This window comes from Drosophila biarmipes, chromosome 3R, assembly GCF_025231255.1.
Source record: "Drosophila biarmipes strain raj3 chromosome 3R, RU_DBia_V1.1, whole genome shotgun sequence".
Lineage (NCBI taxonomy): Eukaryota > Metazoa > Arthropoda > Insecta > Diptera > Drosophilidae > Drosophila > Drosophila biarmipes.
In genome coordinates this window covers 15,244,696-15,263,565 of record NC_066616.1, presented here as the reverse complement: position 1 = coordinate 15,263,565, position 18,870 = coordinate 15,244,696, and the positions used below count along the sequence as shown (strand labels likewise).

At 45.4% G+C, this 18,870-nt stretch overlaps 3 protein-coding genes across 5 annotated transcripts; 2 read left to right on the top strand and 1 right to left on the bottom strand.

Moving 5' to 3' along the window:
- The first annotated feature begins 19 nt into the window (after positions 1–19).
- On the top strand, positions 20–11,803 carry LOC108031704 (PP2C-like domain-containing protein CG9801). 3 transcript variants are annotated; one of them, XM_017105367.3, is made up of 3 exons: positions 20–368; positions 9,321–9,620; positions 9,683–11,803. In XM_017105367.3, the coding sequence occupies exons 2-3, from the start codon at positions 9,487–9,489 to the stop codon at positions 11,679–11,681; spliced, it is 2,133 nt and encodes a 710-aa protein (XP_016960856.1). In that variant the 5' UTR covers positions 20–368; positions 9,321–9,486; the 3' UTR covers positions 11,682–11,803. The 3 variants fall into 3 exon arrangements, with proteins under 3 accessions (XP_016960856.1, XP_016960854.1, XP_016960855.1); XM_017105365.3 differs by having other exon boundaries at positions 9,316–9,620; XM_017105366.3 differs by lacking the exon at positions 20–368 and adding an exon at positions 2,253–2,466 and having other exon boundaries at positions 9,316–9,620.
- Positions 11,804–12,524: 721 nt separating this feature from the next.
- On the bottom strand, positions 12,525–16,341 carry LOC108031703 (VPS35 endosomal protein sorting factor-like). Its single transcript, XM_017105364.3, has 12 exons — positions 16,300–16,341; positions 16,143–16,233; positions 15,960–16,073; positions 15,726–15,897; positions 15,014–15,669; positions 14,791–14,957; positions 14,452–14,734; positions 14,085–14,395; positions 13,697–14,028; positions 13,330–13,638; positions 12,992–13,260; positions 12,525–12,932 (listed from the first exon to the last, which is right to left on the bottom strand). The coding sequence occupies exons 1-12, from the start codon at positions 16,314–16,316 to the stop codon at positions 12,825–12,827; spliced, it is 2,829 nt and encodes a 942-aa protein (XP_016960853.1). The 5' UTR covers positions 16,317–16,341; the 3' UTR covers positions 12,525–12,824.
- A 453-nt stretch (positions 16,342–16,794) lies between these two features.
- LOC108032211 (transcription factor Ouib) lies at positions 16,795–18,819 on the top strand. Its single transcript, XM_017106072.3, has 4 exons — positions 16,795–17,041; positions 17,110–17,819; positions 17,876–18,121; positions 18,505–18,819. Exons 1-4 carry the CDS (start codon positions 16,901–16,903, stop codon positions 18,668–18,670), a joined length of 1,263 nt encoding a protein of 420 aa, XP_016961561.1. The 5' UTR covers positions 16,795–16,900; the 3' UTR covers positions 18,671–18,819.
- The last annotated feature ends 51 nt before the right edge of the window (positions 18,820–18,870 follow it).

The following is an 18,870-nucleotide window of genomic DNA, read 5'->3' as shown; positions in this document are numbered from 1 at the left end:
CTAACCAGCTGTATCTCTCTGGGCCATTCTCACGTTGAATTTCAAATCGGAACGTTCGGTCCGCGGAACGTGTTCGGCGCAGAAAAAACGTTAGCAAGACTACTTGTTTTCGTAGCGACTTTAATTGGCAGCCAATCGGACTTTAAGTGCAATACGAAAACTGGTGATTAGGGCTAGTACTCGGGGCGAGTTCCATTCAGCAGGGCAAAGTTCCGGGCGGTGCAACCACCCCCTCGCAATTGTTAAATATTTATACACACCACCAACGGAACGCACGCACTTACACACGGCTTACAAGGCGAGTGGCGCCAACATATGCAAAGCGGCGATAAGAAGGCAGCCCAGAAAAGGAAAGCACGAAAATTACTGTAAGTGAAATAATAAATAATTTGAAGTTCTATTGATTTCTTGGATTTTGGGGGCCGTCGCCCGAGAGTTTCTACCGCCTCTGCCGTGTTTTTGTCGCCTTTTGTTTTGTGCTTTGGCTTCCGTGTGTGCTTGCTCTCCTTGATTTTTCCATTTTTCTGGGTTTACGTCTTATTTTCCTGCTCCCCCCCACCCCAACAAATTGTGGGTGGGGCGGGTGGTGGTACCGCTGTTGATTCACCTGTCGTGGGTTTATTTTCGTTTTCAACTTCACGGGCAGCTGCGAAATCTCAGCTGCTCCGAGCAACAACAGCAAAACAAACAAACGCCAGCTTTCGCAGTGCAATAACCGGTTTTCAAGCTTTATCGTATTTCGAAACTGTGCTAATAACTGGTGTTGTTTTTCGCTTGGCACATTTTACCGCTTCGTTAGCCCTATAATCACTAGCAGCTAAATATTATTAATGACTGTGAAAAGTAGCGATCGTTTTCGAAATAGGGAACCTGGCTAATTTATTGGTTTTTTGCACTCTGGCCAGGAAGTTCGTTTTGACGCAGTCGAAAAAGTACGGCAAAAACTTTTCCACTTATAATGTCAGTCATTCATTTTTACCGTTTGGCCTGCCAACTTCAGTTGCATATGATGGAGGCTAGCCCCATCTCTTTCGCACTCACTCCTACACGTACACCGAGAGAAAATAAGTCATAAGTCTGTAATTTCGATAACTTGTTCAAATTGTACTATTGAAACGTTTTTTTTTTGTTTAATTTAAAATATAAGATTTTATCAATAGTTTCTCTTTAATTTTGTATCCTTGCATACGAAATTAAATATTTTTCCAACTGCATGGAGCATATTTTCACTTTGAGCAATTCGGACATGCAGCAGGCAATTTCTATGGTCCTAGAAACAAGCCAACAGCACTGGCTCCAAGGATTTCAGGCTCGTTAGGCCACAAAATCGATTCTCCACGAGCCCAATACCTTGGAGAAAACCCGACACGTGATGGCGCCTGGCTGGGAATTACTGAAAAAAGAGGAATAAGGCGCTTGAAATAGGACAGGATGGGTGGCATTGGATTGGAATTGGAATTGGGCATGCCAATGGGAACTTTCAACCCGTTCTGCCCTTTCACAACTTCTTGCGCAAACTGCGGCAAAATTCAAACGGGGGAAAACATGCCGGATATAAGCTGTAAACTAGGGGGGCAACGCGGTCAGATATTTTGGGGGAACTATGTTTAGAATCCAGGGTCTAGATGCATGCGGTGCAGAACCAGATAACGTATCTCAGATTATCTGAGCTTTGCTTTCGTTTGGGGTGATTTCCAACACACTTCTGAAGCGATTGCAACAGTATGGTTACTATTTTTTAGAAAACCAGCCCCTATTATTAAACAAATTTCTTTGTTAGATAACTTATCTACATTTTCTATCTGGAAGTCTTAAGGCTCAAAATGGAAAGTGGGTAAGAAGCCGGAAATTAAAGTTGAATTAAGGCAAACATTTTTTATCTTGAGGAAAACATTTTACAAGGGTCTCAAGACTCGAAATGGGATATGGGAAAGAAGTCGGAAATTAAGCAAAAATTTATTTATCTTGAGGAAAAAAGAACCTCAAGGTCATAAAAAATGCAAATATATTTTTGAATATGCGTGCTATTTTTGAAATTTTTTAAAATCAGGATAGAACAAAAACCGTAGATCGATAATCATGACTCACATTTATGGTGACTTGATTCCGAGCTTCGCAATCAATGTGTTTTTGACTTACAACACCATTTTCTCAATTTTTATATTTTAGTTCATTTATAGCTCAATGACTCTGTTTGGACTTCCCTAAATCATCGTCACCATTATTCACTTCACCATGCCAAAACACGACTTCATAGTATCACACATCATTGTCAAATTATTATGGGAAAACTTTTGAGATATTTCTGGGTTCAATACCCACACTTTTGACTCTGCTTTAAATGATTTGAGAAACTTCGGCACTTGAACATACACATAAAAAATTCCTTTTCTCTGGCGCCCGACGAAATCCCCAGGAATTCAATCACTTTCGCTGGGCAACCAGAGAATTTTCACAACTCTTCTCGTAAGTAGTGGGGAATTTGGTGTATTTTGTGGCGCTGCTGGTGGTGCAGGGAAACTCCCTGAAACTAACTTTGAACTATGCATGCACATTGGGAAAATATTGTGTTTCTCCATTTTATGTTTTCTGCCGGCTCCTTTTTATTTCGAGCTGCCGAGGAGCAGGCACATACAGACTCCTGGCTGCCGGCTGCCGCCTGAGCCCAGGGGAGGGGGTCGCATGAAGTTGTTCTGTCTGGACTCCATCCACAACTGGCGGGTTTCCCAGCGCCCCCTGCTCCTTGGGAACGTCCGCCATCCTTTGTTGTCTCGGCACTCGGTGGAGATGGCGAATGGCGCTGCCGATGGCTCTTTTATGACGCAGTTGGTCGGGCTAGTTGAAGTTTGTTTGCTCGGCCGGGCCTGAAAGAGTTCATTCTTCTATAATGCATTATCCAGCGACTGAAGAAGTTGTCTTGGCGTAGAATTTCCCTGTTTGTTTAAAGCCTGCTACAAAGGGCATTAAGTGGCTGCTTCTGCGCCATCCCGAGCAACCCACAAAAATCCAAGCTCAATCGAGAAAGTTTCCGGCTCATTAAAACCAATTTGCCTGGGAACATTTATAGAACTTTTCGCCTTTGATGGGGGGCAGCCATTGGCGGTAGACCAGCCGCATAAAAATAAGTAACATTCCGCCAATTTCCAATTAATCAGCACAGTCAACAGCAGCCAAAGTTCATTGAATTTGCAGCTGTATCGGGTTTGGGGATTTCGGTAAATTGATTGGAATTAGAAGGGGTAAGTGTGGGGTTTAGGGTTTCTCTCCAAGCACGCTCCGTTTCCAAAGATTAGTCAGCCGAGTGATATGACTAAGCGAACCGGCAAAGCGTTTGGCCACCACACAAGACGGAATAAAATTCAAATTAAAAGTGGAAGTCGCAGAGGTATGGTTGGGGGTTTTGGGGTCTGACAGCCAATCGGTCACTTCACCCGCTGCAAGGTCTGCTACAGTAAAAGCTGACATGGATAGTTATTAAATAAATATCTCTAAAAGAGCTCCATTGATACCAACAACTACATACTCTTAGCAAAGTTGGAAAAAATCGTTCATTACAATTTTAATCTCCTTTTATGATTGTAATAAGACATCGTAAAAGATGATAGGGAACCACAAAAAATATGTTTTGGTCCTATATGTTGATATCATAGTTGAGTCGAACAACTGGGAAGTAAAATACTCAGCTATTAGAGACCGTAACTCCACTTTAAAGACCTTCCACTGTACAGTGAGCACCAAGGCACCTGACTAACCCACCGCACGGAGCACTGAGGAGTCCGTCACTGGACAGCCATTTGACACCGAAGACTGCAATATTATCTGGAGGTAGCTTGAGGTGGGGTGAAGATTTCACGGGTGGACAGTGGCTGTGGGATATGCGATGTGGGCGGGGCTTCAGGGGCGGACAAAGTGGCTCGCTGGCCGCTCAATTGCTGCGGGGCAGTTGGGAAGTTGGTGTTTCTTTGTTTGCCACAGTTCTTTGGCCCGGGCCTTGACTTCGTTTGAATTGTCTTTGTTGCCATCAACATTTAATTTAATATGTGAGTTGAGTGCCCGGTTCCCGCCCCAAAAAACCCGCCGCCTCCCTTCAACCTACATCAACTGGTTTACTGGCTTTCTAGATTTGCATAGAGCGTCAGCCCCCAGGAGTTGGGACTCGACTTATTTGTATGCCTGACAACAAGTCCTAACCGAAACGACGGAGCCAAGACCAATCCCAGGCCAGACAGTCTTAGTTGAGGCTTCCCGTTTAATTTATTCATGCAGGATTAGTCGTATATAAGTCCTACATAAATCGACGACAGCTGTCGCTACCTGGCCAGCAAGTAAAGACTTCAACTCAATTTATGCAAATTATTTTGTGGGCTTGCCAAATGGGTGTGTGTGGGGATCAGACGGTATTACATTTGCCGCCAGATGTTGGCAAAATCAAAAGAAATCTACCAATTAGTTGAATGGAACAGGAAGAGCTTTCCTTAAAAACAATAAAACTAATGGTTTCCAGGACTTCGGAGGTGAAGGGTTGGTAGACACTATGCCCAAAAAGTAATTTTCCCTCAAAACTTAATACCATACTTAACCCAAAACAACGGATCCGATGGGCACTCCTTTGATATCGGGTTTCGAGGCCCAAATTCTCGCCTTGCTCCACTTTTGGTTTATTGTATTCGGCTTGTGGCAAGTTCTTCAAGTATACATGGGTTTTTTCGTGGCTGAAAACCGGGCCAAGTGGCGCGACCCCAAAAGCGGCAAAGCAGGGGAAAACATGCAAGCGGAAATGCAGTGGGGCAAACTACTGGGTGGGCTTTGGTAGGACTTAAGTGAATTCCCATTCGGGTCCTGGCATTGCTGCAGAGTGCACATAAAACAAAAGGATGTTTCTCAACTTGTGACACACATCCAACCCCCAAAGGGATCTTAACTTTCCATTTCATCGCGCTCCGTCAATTGAATGGGACTGAATGTTGCAACGCAGTACTAGATGGGGTGATTTGGAGCTGGTTGTGAGGAGAGGCCCCATTAATGCAAATTGTTGCAACAGGAAATGAGGCGTACCACGCACGGCCGCAATGCTGAACACGCCAATTAGGTGGCAATTTATAAGAAATGTTTCGGGAACCGGGAAGAGGCCCCTCACCTCGCTCCTCTTTGTTTCCCCGCCATGTCACGTCACATCGAGGTGAAGGAACTCCTTTGTGATTGTTTTCGTGCGGCTTGCATTATGTAAAAAATTTTAATTACCAGATTTTAATGAAACCCCAGGCGCTCTTGGAGCCATTCGGCTCTCTATGGGGTACTTTCCGAGCCTGGGGGCGGGTCTAATGCATTATTTATGCAGCTGACGGCTTGTCCAATGAGTCAACACCTGTTTAAATACTGGGGAAAGGTGTAGCCAAAAGCTTTTCAGCATATTGCCTAGAACGAAATTCGGGCTGGGGAATATGTCCATCTACTGCACATGCAGCAGCACATACATAAAGCTTAATGCATTTGCTACTTAATACTTTATTTTTATAACGACTGATAAGCCTGGTCTGAAATGGAAAAATATTGCAAATGAGGAAATGAAAATTAAGCTGTATTTCTTTTTCCAAGATTGCCTTGCGGTTGGATCGCCAGTTGACTCGCGTCTGTGGTTGTGGAACCGGTTTTATTTATAGATTATATCTACATCGTAAAAGGGACATAAAACACTTTATGGTCTGTTTATATTAAGGTGCATTTTTAGGGAATATTTGATAAAGAAGACACATTTCAAAAAGCAAAACTGCAATCAATAGTGTACCCCTCTCTAAAGCTTTACCGAGACCATAAATAACCAACGAAAGACGAGATATTTCGCGTCAACGATAAGATTCATGGGCTACCTAAAACGTTTGAAATATTTGGCAGTCCATAAGCAAACGTACAGCTCTATTTTATCTTCGGCTTAACGGCCTTCAACTTTCTTTCGACGAAAACACGCAACGAATGCTACAAATTTTCACTTTCGTGTCTCCGCTTTTATAGCTTCTTGTTGTTTGCTGTCTCGCCCAAACAGAAGCACTCAAAAACCGACTTTGAGCAGCTGCACTTGACTTGTTACTTATACTCTGACTTTGGCTTTGGCCCACCAACTGCACCTTGGGATTTCGCAGCATGCTCTATGGCACATAATCTGCAGCCAACTTGTTGTCACTTCGTCGTCGTCGCTTTCAAAGTGCTCCAAGTGCATTGAAAGTCACAGAGTCACGGGTGTGTTTGCATTCGGTTAGAAGAGCTCAGTCGCCCAAAGAAGTCTTGTTTACTCGGGGCTTTGGCACGGCTCCCTCTTAAATCCACACACATTTTAATATGCACAAAGCCGGAGGAACACAAAAGAGTCTCTCTGGGGAGCAGAGAAACCTCCACATCTAATTAACCCACTGTGTAAACAGAAATTCCGCACATCGGATTAACTTGGAAAAAATAGATGATTTTGGAGTCGACAGGAAATGCATGCTAAAGTCGCCCCAAATGAATCTTTCATGCGAAAAATTCTCTCAGACATTTTATTTTGACGGGTGGCAGCTAATAATACAGGCCGACCCAACTATTTATAGTTGGAGGAAGACGCCCGAATGGTTTATTTTGGTTCTCGAACATAAACAAAGTACGAACGACTCACGAGATCTGTGCCACATCCGATAATATTTACTCAGTTGATTTTATACACTATTCGTCGTCGGCCCGCCCAGATCTTGCACAATGATCTCACAATACCTCGTTACGATTTCCACATTTCCACGCTTGATTAGTTTTGACTGTTGAAACATTCGATGGTCCCGAAATCCCATCGAAAAGTGTCGATTGATTGCGGCACACGCCTCAGGAAATGTTTGCTTATTTAGGGGGAGTGTCTTTAATGTCTCGAGTCAGTTGATAAATGTTATTATATATAGAACGTAACCGTTGATTAAAACATATTTTAAATAAATTTTCATTGGGGTCAAAGTTATAAAAAAATAATGCTCTAACTCGATAAGGGAGTTTTTATTTATATTTAAAACAGGAACGTTCCTGAATAATTTTATTATAGTGTTTATTTCCCTTAAACCTATTAATTTTGCCGGCACGTGCCTTCAGGTGGACAAAAGCCCGATCTTAAATATTATGAGAGCACCCACAATAGCTTCTCACCAGCGCAACAAGCTCTGCGAATTGAGAAGGCAGTAAGTCACAGTCAGATGCCCTTTGTGTGTCAAGTGATGATGATCTTGATGGTGACTCTGATTGACGTGGATAGCGGAAAGAAATTGGAGCAGTGGCAGATGAGAGCTACAAAACGCTTGCGGCTAAGCTTCAATGTTGCCTCTTGTGGTGCAGTTGTAATCTCTTTGGCTGCACATTTAATCGCAAATTGCACATTGTTGCGGCCAAATTGAATTGTTTTGTGGCGACGTAGAGGTGGGCTTTTCAATCATCCGGATTGATTGCCCTGGACCGGCATCGAGTGCACTCAGCTGGCTGCGCCTCAATGCGCCCACAGAAAGATATACCTATGTAGACCCGATATAACCGCATATGCACTCTGTACATGGCCCACACTCTCCAACCCATTCGCCCATCGAACGACTTTGTCTCGCGGCTCTGACTTTTCAATTCATTTGATTTGTATCTTGGAAAAGTGGATATGGTAATGGGAAATCTCCCCTCCTTCACTTGTCGGTTATTTGGGTTAATTTGATTTTAATGCTTTGCCACAGGGAATGCGGGTGTGGTGGCAATCAGATCAGTGCCCAGCAATTGCCAAGAAATCGCGCATCTTGTGGCCATCAGATTTCAATTGAATTACTTTACTCGCTGATTGATTCGTGAGTAAAGTCCAAGTTCAGCCAAACTCGATCAAGAGACCAATTGGTTCAAGGTTCAAGTGCTTTTTGCGAGCCATTAGCTGCCTTTTATGAGAAGCGCAAAGAAAGGCACTCCGACCCACACCGTTAATCGAAATAGTTTTCAATGAACCACTCATTTGTCACTTGAAGTGCTCATGCCATAAATTAAAGTGCTTTATTGTGTGTTTTATTTTTATTTGTGTACATATATTTCAAGCATTTGTGAAAATTTCAGCAGCAACGCGTTTTCTTCAATAATTGCCCCCGTCAACGAAACTACTTTCAACAACGACATTTATATAAATCGTTTTGTGTACAGCGTCTAAGGAAAAGCATCTTCGCAGCAATTGCTGTTGAAGATTAGCATTTATTGTGTTTGCAATCCATTGTAATCTCGCCGAGAAAAAGTCTTGATGTGGTTGTGCATTGTTTACGAGGATGGATGAGGTAGTTGAATGCTCTAATACGCCAATTAAAAGTCGTCTGCTATTGCGGCGGAGAGTTAGATAATTGCATAGCAGACCTTGGAAGTGTTTCTTACCAGCATAATTCTCTTTTTTCACCCTTATATGATATCATCTTTCCGTGGAAACAAAACTTGAAGCTGTCAAAACTCGAAATCCAACATCTGCTGGAGTTGCAGGTCGCCCCAGGCAGTTGATTTGTCCATTCATTAATCATAAGCACATCAGTGATGCCATTCTCTTATTTGAAAACCAGGACTAATCAAAGCTTAGCTGTGAGAGGTGTTTTATATATGTATATATAACTAGCAGATAATTCTGTGGTAAAATCATATCCCAATATCATTGCAAAAGCTTTACATTTGTGTATTACTTATCTAACGAAAAGCAATCTGCGCTTATGCTTGAAAACGAGGTCAAGAAGCCTAGTTTTCCTAACAGGCTTATTCTTTTTCCAATAAATTTTAACTGGCACTCGTGAAAACGGACCTTATAACGACAAAAGAAGTATGGAGTTGGGTTCATACATATATTTTATAATTGCAAAGTACCCTATAGCCTTCTAAATTGTAATGGGAATGGGTCAAATTGGCATCTCTGGTTCAACTCACATGCGGAGAGCCCTGCTAAAAGCCATGTCATCCGAAACCCGAAGGAAGGATGGGATTTCTGTGTCCGCATCAGTGTCTCGTGCATTTGCAATGAGTTGACTGAAAGCCCATTCAGGGTTGGCTTCCTCCCCTCACATCCTGCTCCTGCCCCGGCTTCTGATGCGGAAGGGGACTTGTGTGGCCAGGGAAGGATGCATAGCCTGCGGCAACTAAAAAGCACATCCCGTCATTAGGAGCAGGCGCTTGATAGAGGGGGAATAATGTCAGTTATGCGGCAGCCACTGCCACTGCAACTTGCTCGTAATTCTTTTCGTGTTTGCTCTGGCCCATTTAATTGCATAATTTATTGATAATTAAATGAAGCCTCTAATTAAACTCTCTTTGCAGGGCAGGCGACTGGATTCGTTTGGAGTGACTCAACTCCCACAACAATTGCCGCTGATGAGGTGAACGAACTGCTGGTCAGCTGCGCAGCATCCAATTTTAGCGCCTCCCTGCCTCCATCTCTGGCAATTAAGACAACCCTAATTGGAGGAGGGTAGGCACCCTCGGCTCAAGATGCCGTCTCTGCGCCAGAAGGTCACCACTTACTTCCGCCAGTTGAGCTTCATCGCGGAGCCTCGCGAGGGTCGCCGGCGGGCCAGCGAGCACGAGGATGACGATTGCAGCTTCATTACCAAATACCTGGAGGGGTGAGTAAATAGAAACCCGAAAGTGGAGGGCAGTTGTTTACCCATCTTCCTTCAACCAACAGCCGCATGCAGCGTCAATTTGTGGAGGGTCCGGAGATCTACAATGGCCAGAATCCCACAGATATGCCCGTTCTCAAGTTGAATCCCTACGAAGCTGGAACCTGCTCCATCACAGCCGCCTGCACAGGTCCGGATGAGGGACTCACTGGGATTAAGCGCTCGAAACTGCACCTGAGCACCAGCTTTGCGGACGACATCGACTTCATAGATACGCAGCAGGAGAACGATGATTGTTATGGGGTGAGGAAGAGTACTCCGCCGGTTCAGACGACCACACAAAACTCCACACGTCTGACCAGCAAATTCGGACGCCCGCCGACTGCATCTCGGAGACAGAGCAGCACTGAGCAGCCTTCAGGATCCGCTCCTGCTTCGGGAATGCGTTCCCGCAAGAATTCCAAGAGCAGCATAGCCAATCTGGCGGCGGCTTCTACGGGTGGCGATGTTGGAAAGGCCAACAACAACGATCAGAACAACAAGAACCTGTTGAACGCAAAGACTGAGGCCTCCACGGACGGGGATTCCAACTCGGAACGGGAGCGTCTACTCCGCGAGGCGGTGAGCAACCAGGCGGGATCTGCTCCAGCTCCTTTGATCGCTGGCGTGGAGAACTGGCGCATGGAGTGCGAGTATGCATATGGAATCTCAGTGTCCCTCTACGAGACCAACATGCTGACCAAAGAACCCATGGGAAATCCCATCGCCGACTGCTACGGAATGGTGGTGCGCGGAGATTCGGCTGCCATGGCCATGGCGGATGGTGTCAACTGGGGTGATGGCGCTCGGCTGGCCGCCCGCTCAGCTGTCCACGGCTGTCTGGACTACTTGGATCGGGCAGTCTTCGGTCAGGCACTGGAATGCCGAGCCACCACCACCCAAGAGGTTTTCGTAAGTCTGCTGCGGAGTCTGTGGGAGGGACACGGCTGCATCCTGGAGGTGGGAGGAGCCCTGTCCACGCTGACCATTGCCGTGGTGCTGCCGCTGGACGGAGCGCCTGGCAAGTATGTCGTCTGCTCATGCAACGTGGGTGATTCCCTGGGCTATGTGTACTCCAAGAAACACGGAGTTAGGGAACTCACACAGGCCTCCCACGACATTAGTTCCATGCGGGACATGCGCGACGCCTTGGGGGCCTTGGGACCGGCGGATGGCAACAAGCCGGAGTTGAGCAATCTCACGTTCTCGATGACCTGCATCGAAAGCGGTGATATTGTGTTTCTCACCTCCGATGGAATCAGCGATAATTTCGATCCCGTTGTGGGCAAGTTTGCTGAGGCATGGACACCAGATGTGAAGCTCCAGCCGACAGGCCAGGGAAAACCCGGTAGCCTAGCCCCAAAAAGGCAGAACAAGAGTGCATCCGCTATCTACGCCCGCCTTCATCCCTCGACGCCTCCCACGCGTCCGGCTCGCCAGTCCAAGGCGAGCAGTCCGCCCAGCAACGCTCCCAGTCGCCCGAAGTACATGCGTTCGCAAACACTTATTGAACCGCGTCAGGGATTGGTATCACCTCCACTACCCGCTGTTCCTCTTCAGCGCATTCCAAAGTCCATCTCTGGACTGCCCCTGGTCACCGGACCTCAACGCCATGCTCTCACTCTGTACCGCCTGGAAGATTTGCTCAGTTACGGCATTAATGGCACCTTCTCGCCCTGCGTTTCGGCCCGGAGGCTCTGCCACTTGCTCATCGATTTCGTCAGGATGATAACGTCCGCTAGGAGAAAGACCCTGGAGCAGAGGGAACTCTTCTACAAACTGTCGACGGGTCCGGATGGGGCCAAGCGGGAGGTGCAGCTGAACCGCATGCAGCATCGGGCGGCCAGGAAGCGGGTTGTGGACAGCAGCGCTTTTGTGGCACTGCCCGGAAAACTGGACCATGCCTCTGTGATGGCCTACACGGTGGGCGGTGGAGAGGATCACCATAATGGAAACGACAACGGCGACGGAGGAGCTCTTTCCCCCGTGCTGCAATCCAAGGAGTTTAAGGAGACGAATTTCTAAAAACGAGGAAACGCTAGACTGCAGACTAAGCTTTTTATACATTTTTCTCACACACATATGGGTAGTTCTATCTTATATATACGAACAGTGGTCTTCAGGGTCTCTAATAAATTTCCAGTTTACTTTTTGTTTTTTACTTGGTAGTTACGCAGAAAGTGCCAATGAATTTGTTTTGTTATTTTAAAATAGATCGTTAAATACTTGAATCATATTGTTAGATTTCCGCCAAATACACTATTTAGTTCGTCTATCGAAAAAAAAAATAGCTACACATTAGTTATACCTATTTGTTTTCTGATGAAATAATCAGAAAAACCCATATAAGATAAATACATTTTGTTTTATGTAACTTAAGACCCTTAAGAAAATCGTTTTTATACTATGTGATCAAGAAGTACCCATACACATATATACATATATATATTTACATTAACACTGATATACATACATACTTAGTGATATATCTCACATGTATCTTTAATATTCATAGAGCTTTGTATAAGTTTGTTGATTTAAATTCGGTATTCTCACCTGTCAGCCATAGTTTTTTAGCCATTTATTTGTAAATTGCAAACGACAGAAATGCCTCAAATGTTTTAAACTACCAAAAAGAATAAGAACACACAAATGTACATCGTATTTTTACACTCTCATCCGTAATTCAATGTAAATGCCACTTTTACGCCAGCTGCAGCAATGTGAACCTAATACATTTAATACGAGCTGTCCCACACAATTTTAAATTATGAAAGCGTATAAACTTGGTAACGCACAGCTTAATTTGCTAAATGGACTGTGCCAAACGGGCCAGAGCAATAAATAATTGAATAAACGCATTGGAAATTGCGCTTTTACAAACACCATAAACAAGTTGTTTTATTTGAATGAAACCATCTACTACATATGCATTTTATTATCTGTGTAAAACTATCTCGAAACTGCGGGTCAAAATGTAAGTCTTTAAACGATATAATATACTCGTAATTGCACAGAAATGTAATACAAAATTTGTCAGTTCCTTGTCGGGTTGAAAAAGCACAAACGCGGGATAGCGGTTCTGTGCAATGAATCCGTAAAAGATTCATGCACGTGAGAATATATAATCTCAGCGAATAGCAATAGTTCTTACAAGCTCGTCTCTCCTCAGCTGTTGCGCATGCGCAGGAGCAGTTTGGCAATAGCCTGAGCCTGTGCGGGTGAGGAGTCCTTTATTTGCTTGTACATGATCTCTACACTGCGCAGGGTTTGGGGCTGCAAGAGAAATATACTTATAGTGCGCTGGTAAGGATATTAAATAATATTTTACATACCAATGTCTTCACATCTAATTGTGATTGAGCCTTGTTGGCCAGGAGCCATAGATTCGCTGCCAATTGGGCTATAGTTTCTTTCTCCAAGTCAGCATACCGCACAATCCTTAGGAATAGTTCCAAGGCTAGCTCTGCTTGCGACCTTTGCTGCTGGGCCACTCCCAATGCTTTGAGCTGCAGCAAGATGGCATCCACAACCTGAGCACACAAATTATTTACCTCCTGCAAGAACTTGGGGTCGTGACCATACAAGTCGTCATTAGACACCACTGTAAAATAGAGATAATTAGAAAATATGCTAAATTGAATATTTTAAATTTATGAAAAACCATTGTTACCTCCTTTAATATGGTAAGGAAACTTTTCCAGGCTCTGCACATAGAGCATATCGAGGGAATGCAGATAGATGATGCTTGGGGCCGCGCTGTCTGGTTTGAATTCATGTCTGCCAACCACTTCCAGCAGAAGGCGCAGGAAGTACAGGACTCCCTGTTCCGGACTATCCGGCACCACTACCAATGTGGCCAACACATTGCACATGTACGAAACCAGAAAGCGCTCCAAGCTACGCGGCTTTCCATCGAAGTCCACGGTGGCTGCGGGCAGCTCATTAACCAACTGTAAGGCGGCTTCAAAGCAGGCATCAGCTGTTGAGGATGAAAATATTAATTAAAATTCCATAGATACATTCGAGATAATACTAGCCTTGCCCCAGGCACAGATGCTGCAGAGCCAGTTGACCGCAGAGCAAATACAAATTCATTTGCTGCTGGACAGCTCCAATGCTGGGAATGGTAATGAAGCAGTAGGCGATGCAGGCCTTGACGAAACCCGTTGACTTCGAACGATTTCGCGTTGCTAATTTGCAGGCCGCATGAACCAGAGTCACATAGACAGCATCTAGATTGCTAAACGTTCCTCGCGCCTCCACATAGAAACTCAGTTGTTGCTCGAGGTCACGGCCAAAGTGAACTTTATGAATGAAGACATTGATGAGCTGGGAAATCTGTCGGCGCTCATCTTCCACGGACAGTGCACTGTTAAAGGTTTTTAATTATTTGAATACTTTTATATCTTATAAGTATTTACTTACTTCACAGAATCGTTTAAAATCTTTCCGAGATACATCAAGGCGTTCGTCACGACAGCGTCGCAAGTATATTCCTCACTATTCTGTTTGTAGAAACTGAGGATGTTCTTGCACACTTCAACTCTGACCGATTCCTTTTGAAAGAGATCCAAGTAGGGCAGAAAATTAGGCTGTATCAGTAGCAGCTCAATGCTGCGATAGTTTTGCATTATCCTGGTTAAGATGTTTTGCAATTGCGAATAGTGTTTTTCATAGGCTTTGCCCAGGCACATCCGTGCGTTCAGTTCTCCCAGCAGTCGGTTGACCTCATGGATCTGAAATAAATTATTTAGATTAATAACACAACATAGAAAACCCGTATAAAACCAACCGTAAAATACTGGGAGACAAAGACGGCCCAAGTCTCCACACAGTTGATATACTCATTGGGATCCGTCAGCTTATTGATGGTTTCAAATGCCGCTTTTAAAAAGGATACCCGCTGCTCCTGCATAGGAGCACAGCTACTAACGCAGCTTCCCAAAGAGCGAAGCAACTGGGACTTGGATATTCCAGGTGTTTCAGAAGCATTGATTAACTCTATAAATTCCAATGCATTGGTGGCAATGAACTCTGCTTTAAAGGAACTCAGAATGGACATCAGAATAGCACCGCTGTGAACGAATATGATAAACATTATTATTTGCAGGTTACATTACACATTACTCACTTGTTCTTCAGCTGCTTGCACTCATTGAGCATATCCTGCGAGTGGAGCTCGCATTTGTGAACCAGGCAGAGAAGCATGTAGTCAAAAGCTGGGGCATACAGCTGTAGGTAGGAGCTGGCGGTGACGATCTCTGGATGCAGGTTGAAGCGGGCCACAAAGCGAAAGATCTTTTAAGAAGTAGACTATTATTATAAGAACAATTTTTAATCATCTTCGCACTCACCTGAGGATATATTAGGAACAGATCGGTGAAGTTCTCTCTGATGTATGTCTTACTGGGCGTAAGAGTCACGCCCATCCGCACCAAGTAGCAGCGGGCATAGCTGGATACCAAGGGATCGGCTATACCCCTCAGTTGATGGGTCAACCTCTGCAGTATTTGCTCGTAATCCTCGCGGGATGATGACAGGAACTCGTAGCACTTAAATATTGACAGCTCCAAATAGAGACGCGGCAGCAACTCCCGAATAGAGGCGATCTTGTAGAACCAATTCTGGCAAGTATCCCGCGCAGCCTCTCGATCCCGCTCCAATGTGGCCGCCGAGGCTGCAGGGTCTCCCGAGGCCTTGGCCCGCAATCGATCGTACACAAGCTTTCCGAAAACATCCAGGATGTCCGTGATGAGCACATACTGACTCGGATAGAACTGAAGCACAGTGGTGTCCGCCAGCATCTTGGCGCACTGAATGGCTATCTTCAGAGCCTTCACCCGCTGATCGTTGTGCCAGGACTGGATGAGCTCCTGCTTGAGCTGCTCGAACCGCTGGATGTACTCCTGCTGCGTGAGATCCATCATGTGGCGCATGCTGCCATCATCGAAGTGATCCAACTGCTCCAGACGGTACTTCGTCTTGTCGGCCACCACCGTTTGCGCTTTGACTATAATTGGCAAAGGAGTTTAAGGTGATAAGTATGCTTCTATCCACAATACATACTGCTTTCGCTGCCCCCGTCCAAGCTACCGGATGCTACCAGAAAGCTGGTGGAGAGCGATAGCTTCTCGTTGGTGGTGAAGCGGTTTAGGATGCCCAGTCGACGGCTGCTCCACTGCAGCGTGTTGTCTTCCGGCTCCACCCTGTCCCGCTCGCGACGCTTCGTCTTGAGATCCTACGGATGAGGATGCGCAAACGCTTAGTCATCTTCATTTCGAGAGCTCACCTCTTACTTACGAATTCGCTGACAACTGGGCTAAGTGGGTCGTTGAGCTCCTCATTTTGGCGGGCGAACTGCGTCAGCGGATCGGTGCCTTCCAAGGCTCGGCTCAAGGGATTGCTGTCCACCACCTGGTTGGGATTTGTTTGTACTTCAATTTAGAGCACTCTGGGGATAGGGGCGTTGTATTAGTTACCCACCGTCACCGTTTGCTGCTTCAGCGGATGATCCAGCGTGGCCTGGCCAGCCAGGCCGTTCTTTCGCACCTCGTAGCATCGCGGCACGCACACCCTGCAATCAGATGCAATATTTATCAGTTCTTATTTGTTTATTTTCAGGCGAAAATAAATAAATTACCATTCCAAGTTCGCCATAGCGTCGAGGTTGTTGTTGTCGGCATTCCTGACAGCTGTTTGCCGATGGGCATGGGCGTGGGCTGACAATTGTGAGGGGAGCGATGGCGGGAAGAAACTGTACTTATTGAAGGGTAATTTACCAAAATCCAAAAATTAAGATAAATAAATATTTTATTTACTTTGTTAATGCTTTATTTTGACTTTAAATTAATAACGTAAAAAGAAACAATAAGCAAGTATATTTATATTATTATTTAAATTAAGTTATAGAATTATATACATATTATTATACTTATTATTTTTGCAATCAAAGTTAAAATATTATTTGAACGAAAAACTGTAAAAAACATGGATTTTTATAATATTCCGTTTTTTGTTTGGTGTATTATTAAGAAAGTACTGTTAAGCCAGATTTTTTACACATTTCCTTTTCGGACCCCCTCAACTGCGCCCCTGTACTTGTGTAGCTTCGGGGCGAATGGCAGGCTATCACAGCGGAACCACCATGTGAATGCCAAATGCAGTTGACAAGCGACGCGTTTTATTTTTTGTGTTCACAATTGTCTTAAAAAACGATTTAATTTTGGATTGCGAATAGAAAAATGTCCAAGTCCGCGCTGAAACACCTGAAGAGCACCTGCCGCGTGTGCGGAAAGTACGCGAGCAACAAGCGATCGCCGAAGATATTCGAGCGGAACAACACAAAGATGATCGACAACATTGAGGCGCTCACGGGCCTTCGGGTAAATTTTCCACTCTAGCCTCGTAGGTCTGCAATGGCTTTAGATCCACTTTCTGGTGTTTCCCGCAGCTGGAGAACTACGGCTGCCTGCCGGACCAGATTTGCGAGTGCTGCAACATGGAGCTCGCCGCCGCCATTAAGCTGAGGGAGCGCTGTCTCACCGCCCAGCGGGAGCTGCTCACGGGGCTGACCGAGGAGCAGCTGCAGGGCATCTCGCCTTTCTACCGTGCTGCCGTCATGGGCGAGGATATCACCCAGACGGTGAAGAAGTACCAGACACCCGATGACGAGGAGGTCTTCGCCACCTATCAGGAAATCGTTCTGGAGGATCCCAAGGAGGAGGTCGACGACAGCAAGGTGGAGTACGAGAACGCCTACTTCGAGGTGGCCGAGGGCCATACCGGCGAGGATGATGGGGCCTCATTGATTGAGGAGGCCGATTACGAATCCATATTGGATGATAATGAGGAGCAGCAGCACATAGAGCTGGATGAGGACACCGAGCTGATTGTGGGCGATGTCAATGATCAGTATGTCTACGATTCCGACGACGAGGTGGCCGTGCTGGACAATGTGCTGGATGACGAGTACGAGCACGAGAACATTGTGGTCAAGAAGTGCAACCTGCCGCCGAAGCCCAAGGTGCGCTCGGATGATCCGCGTCGTCGTGGCACCGGGGGTGTCTACATCTGCGAGCAGTGCGGCAACCACATCAAGGGTCGCATGGCCTTTGAACTCCACTGTCGTCGTCATCGCGGCGACAAGCAGTTTGGCTGCGAGTAAGTGAATCCCTTTCCCCCCTTGGGAACAGTCGCTTTAAATGGTTTCCCCACAGGCTTTGCCAGTCGCGGTTCTGTACCACTTCCGAGCTGAAACGCCACATGCGCAAGCACACCGGGGAGCGTCCGTTCGCCTGCCAATACTGCGGACGATGCTTCACCGACTACACCACGCGTGTGAAGCACGAGCGCACCCACACCAACGAGCGTCCCTACGTCTGCGGCACATGCGGCAAGGCCTTCACCACAGGCTACATCCTCAAGAACCACATGCTGATACATTCCGGCGAGCGGGCCTACAGGTGAGTGGGGAGGCACTGCATAGAAAGAGAATGAGAATATTTTAGGGGAAAATAATAATGGTTTTCTAGAAATTTAAAGTAATATCTTATTTGGTTTCCATATTATTAGATGTGTTATAAAAAAAAATTATTAAAAACTATCAAACTAAGCCTATTGGAAGCTATGTAAATTCTGCATATTGCTTATAATTCAAGATTGTCATTATGATTTTAAAAATCAAGTTTTGAAATCAACAAAAACTCTTTTTACATTTTTAGTAATAGAATAAATACATTTAAAAAGAAATTACTAACTACTAGCTTTAGATAACTTCCAGAACAGTCTTGCAACTGGCCCCTTAACCCACTTCATAAACTTATTGTAAATTTCAATTCCTTTACAGGTGCGAATTGTGCGACAAGTCCTTCATGCTGCCCACCCACCTGAGCACCCACTTCCGGTCCGGCGTCCACAAGCGGCACCTGGAGAAGGCCGAGATGAAGCAGGTCCTCGAGCAGGAGCAGAAGCGGGAACTCAAGGAGGAGGAGGAGGACAGCCTGCACATCTAAAACGGTCCCATTATTATATAGCAATTAAACGCGGTTCAAGAACGACAGTGGCGCACAGCCAATGAGCATTTCTGCGAATTATTAAATCATGCAAATTGTAATATAACGTAATCTTGTCTTGAATAATAAACCCAAGCTTCAAATCCCAAGTACAGTGTAGTAATTTAACCACCCTCCTTGCTCGCTTCCGTGTGAATGGC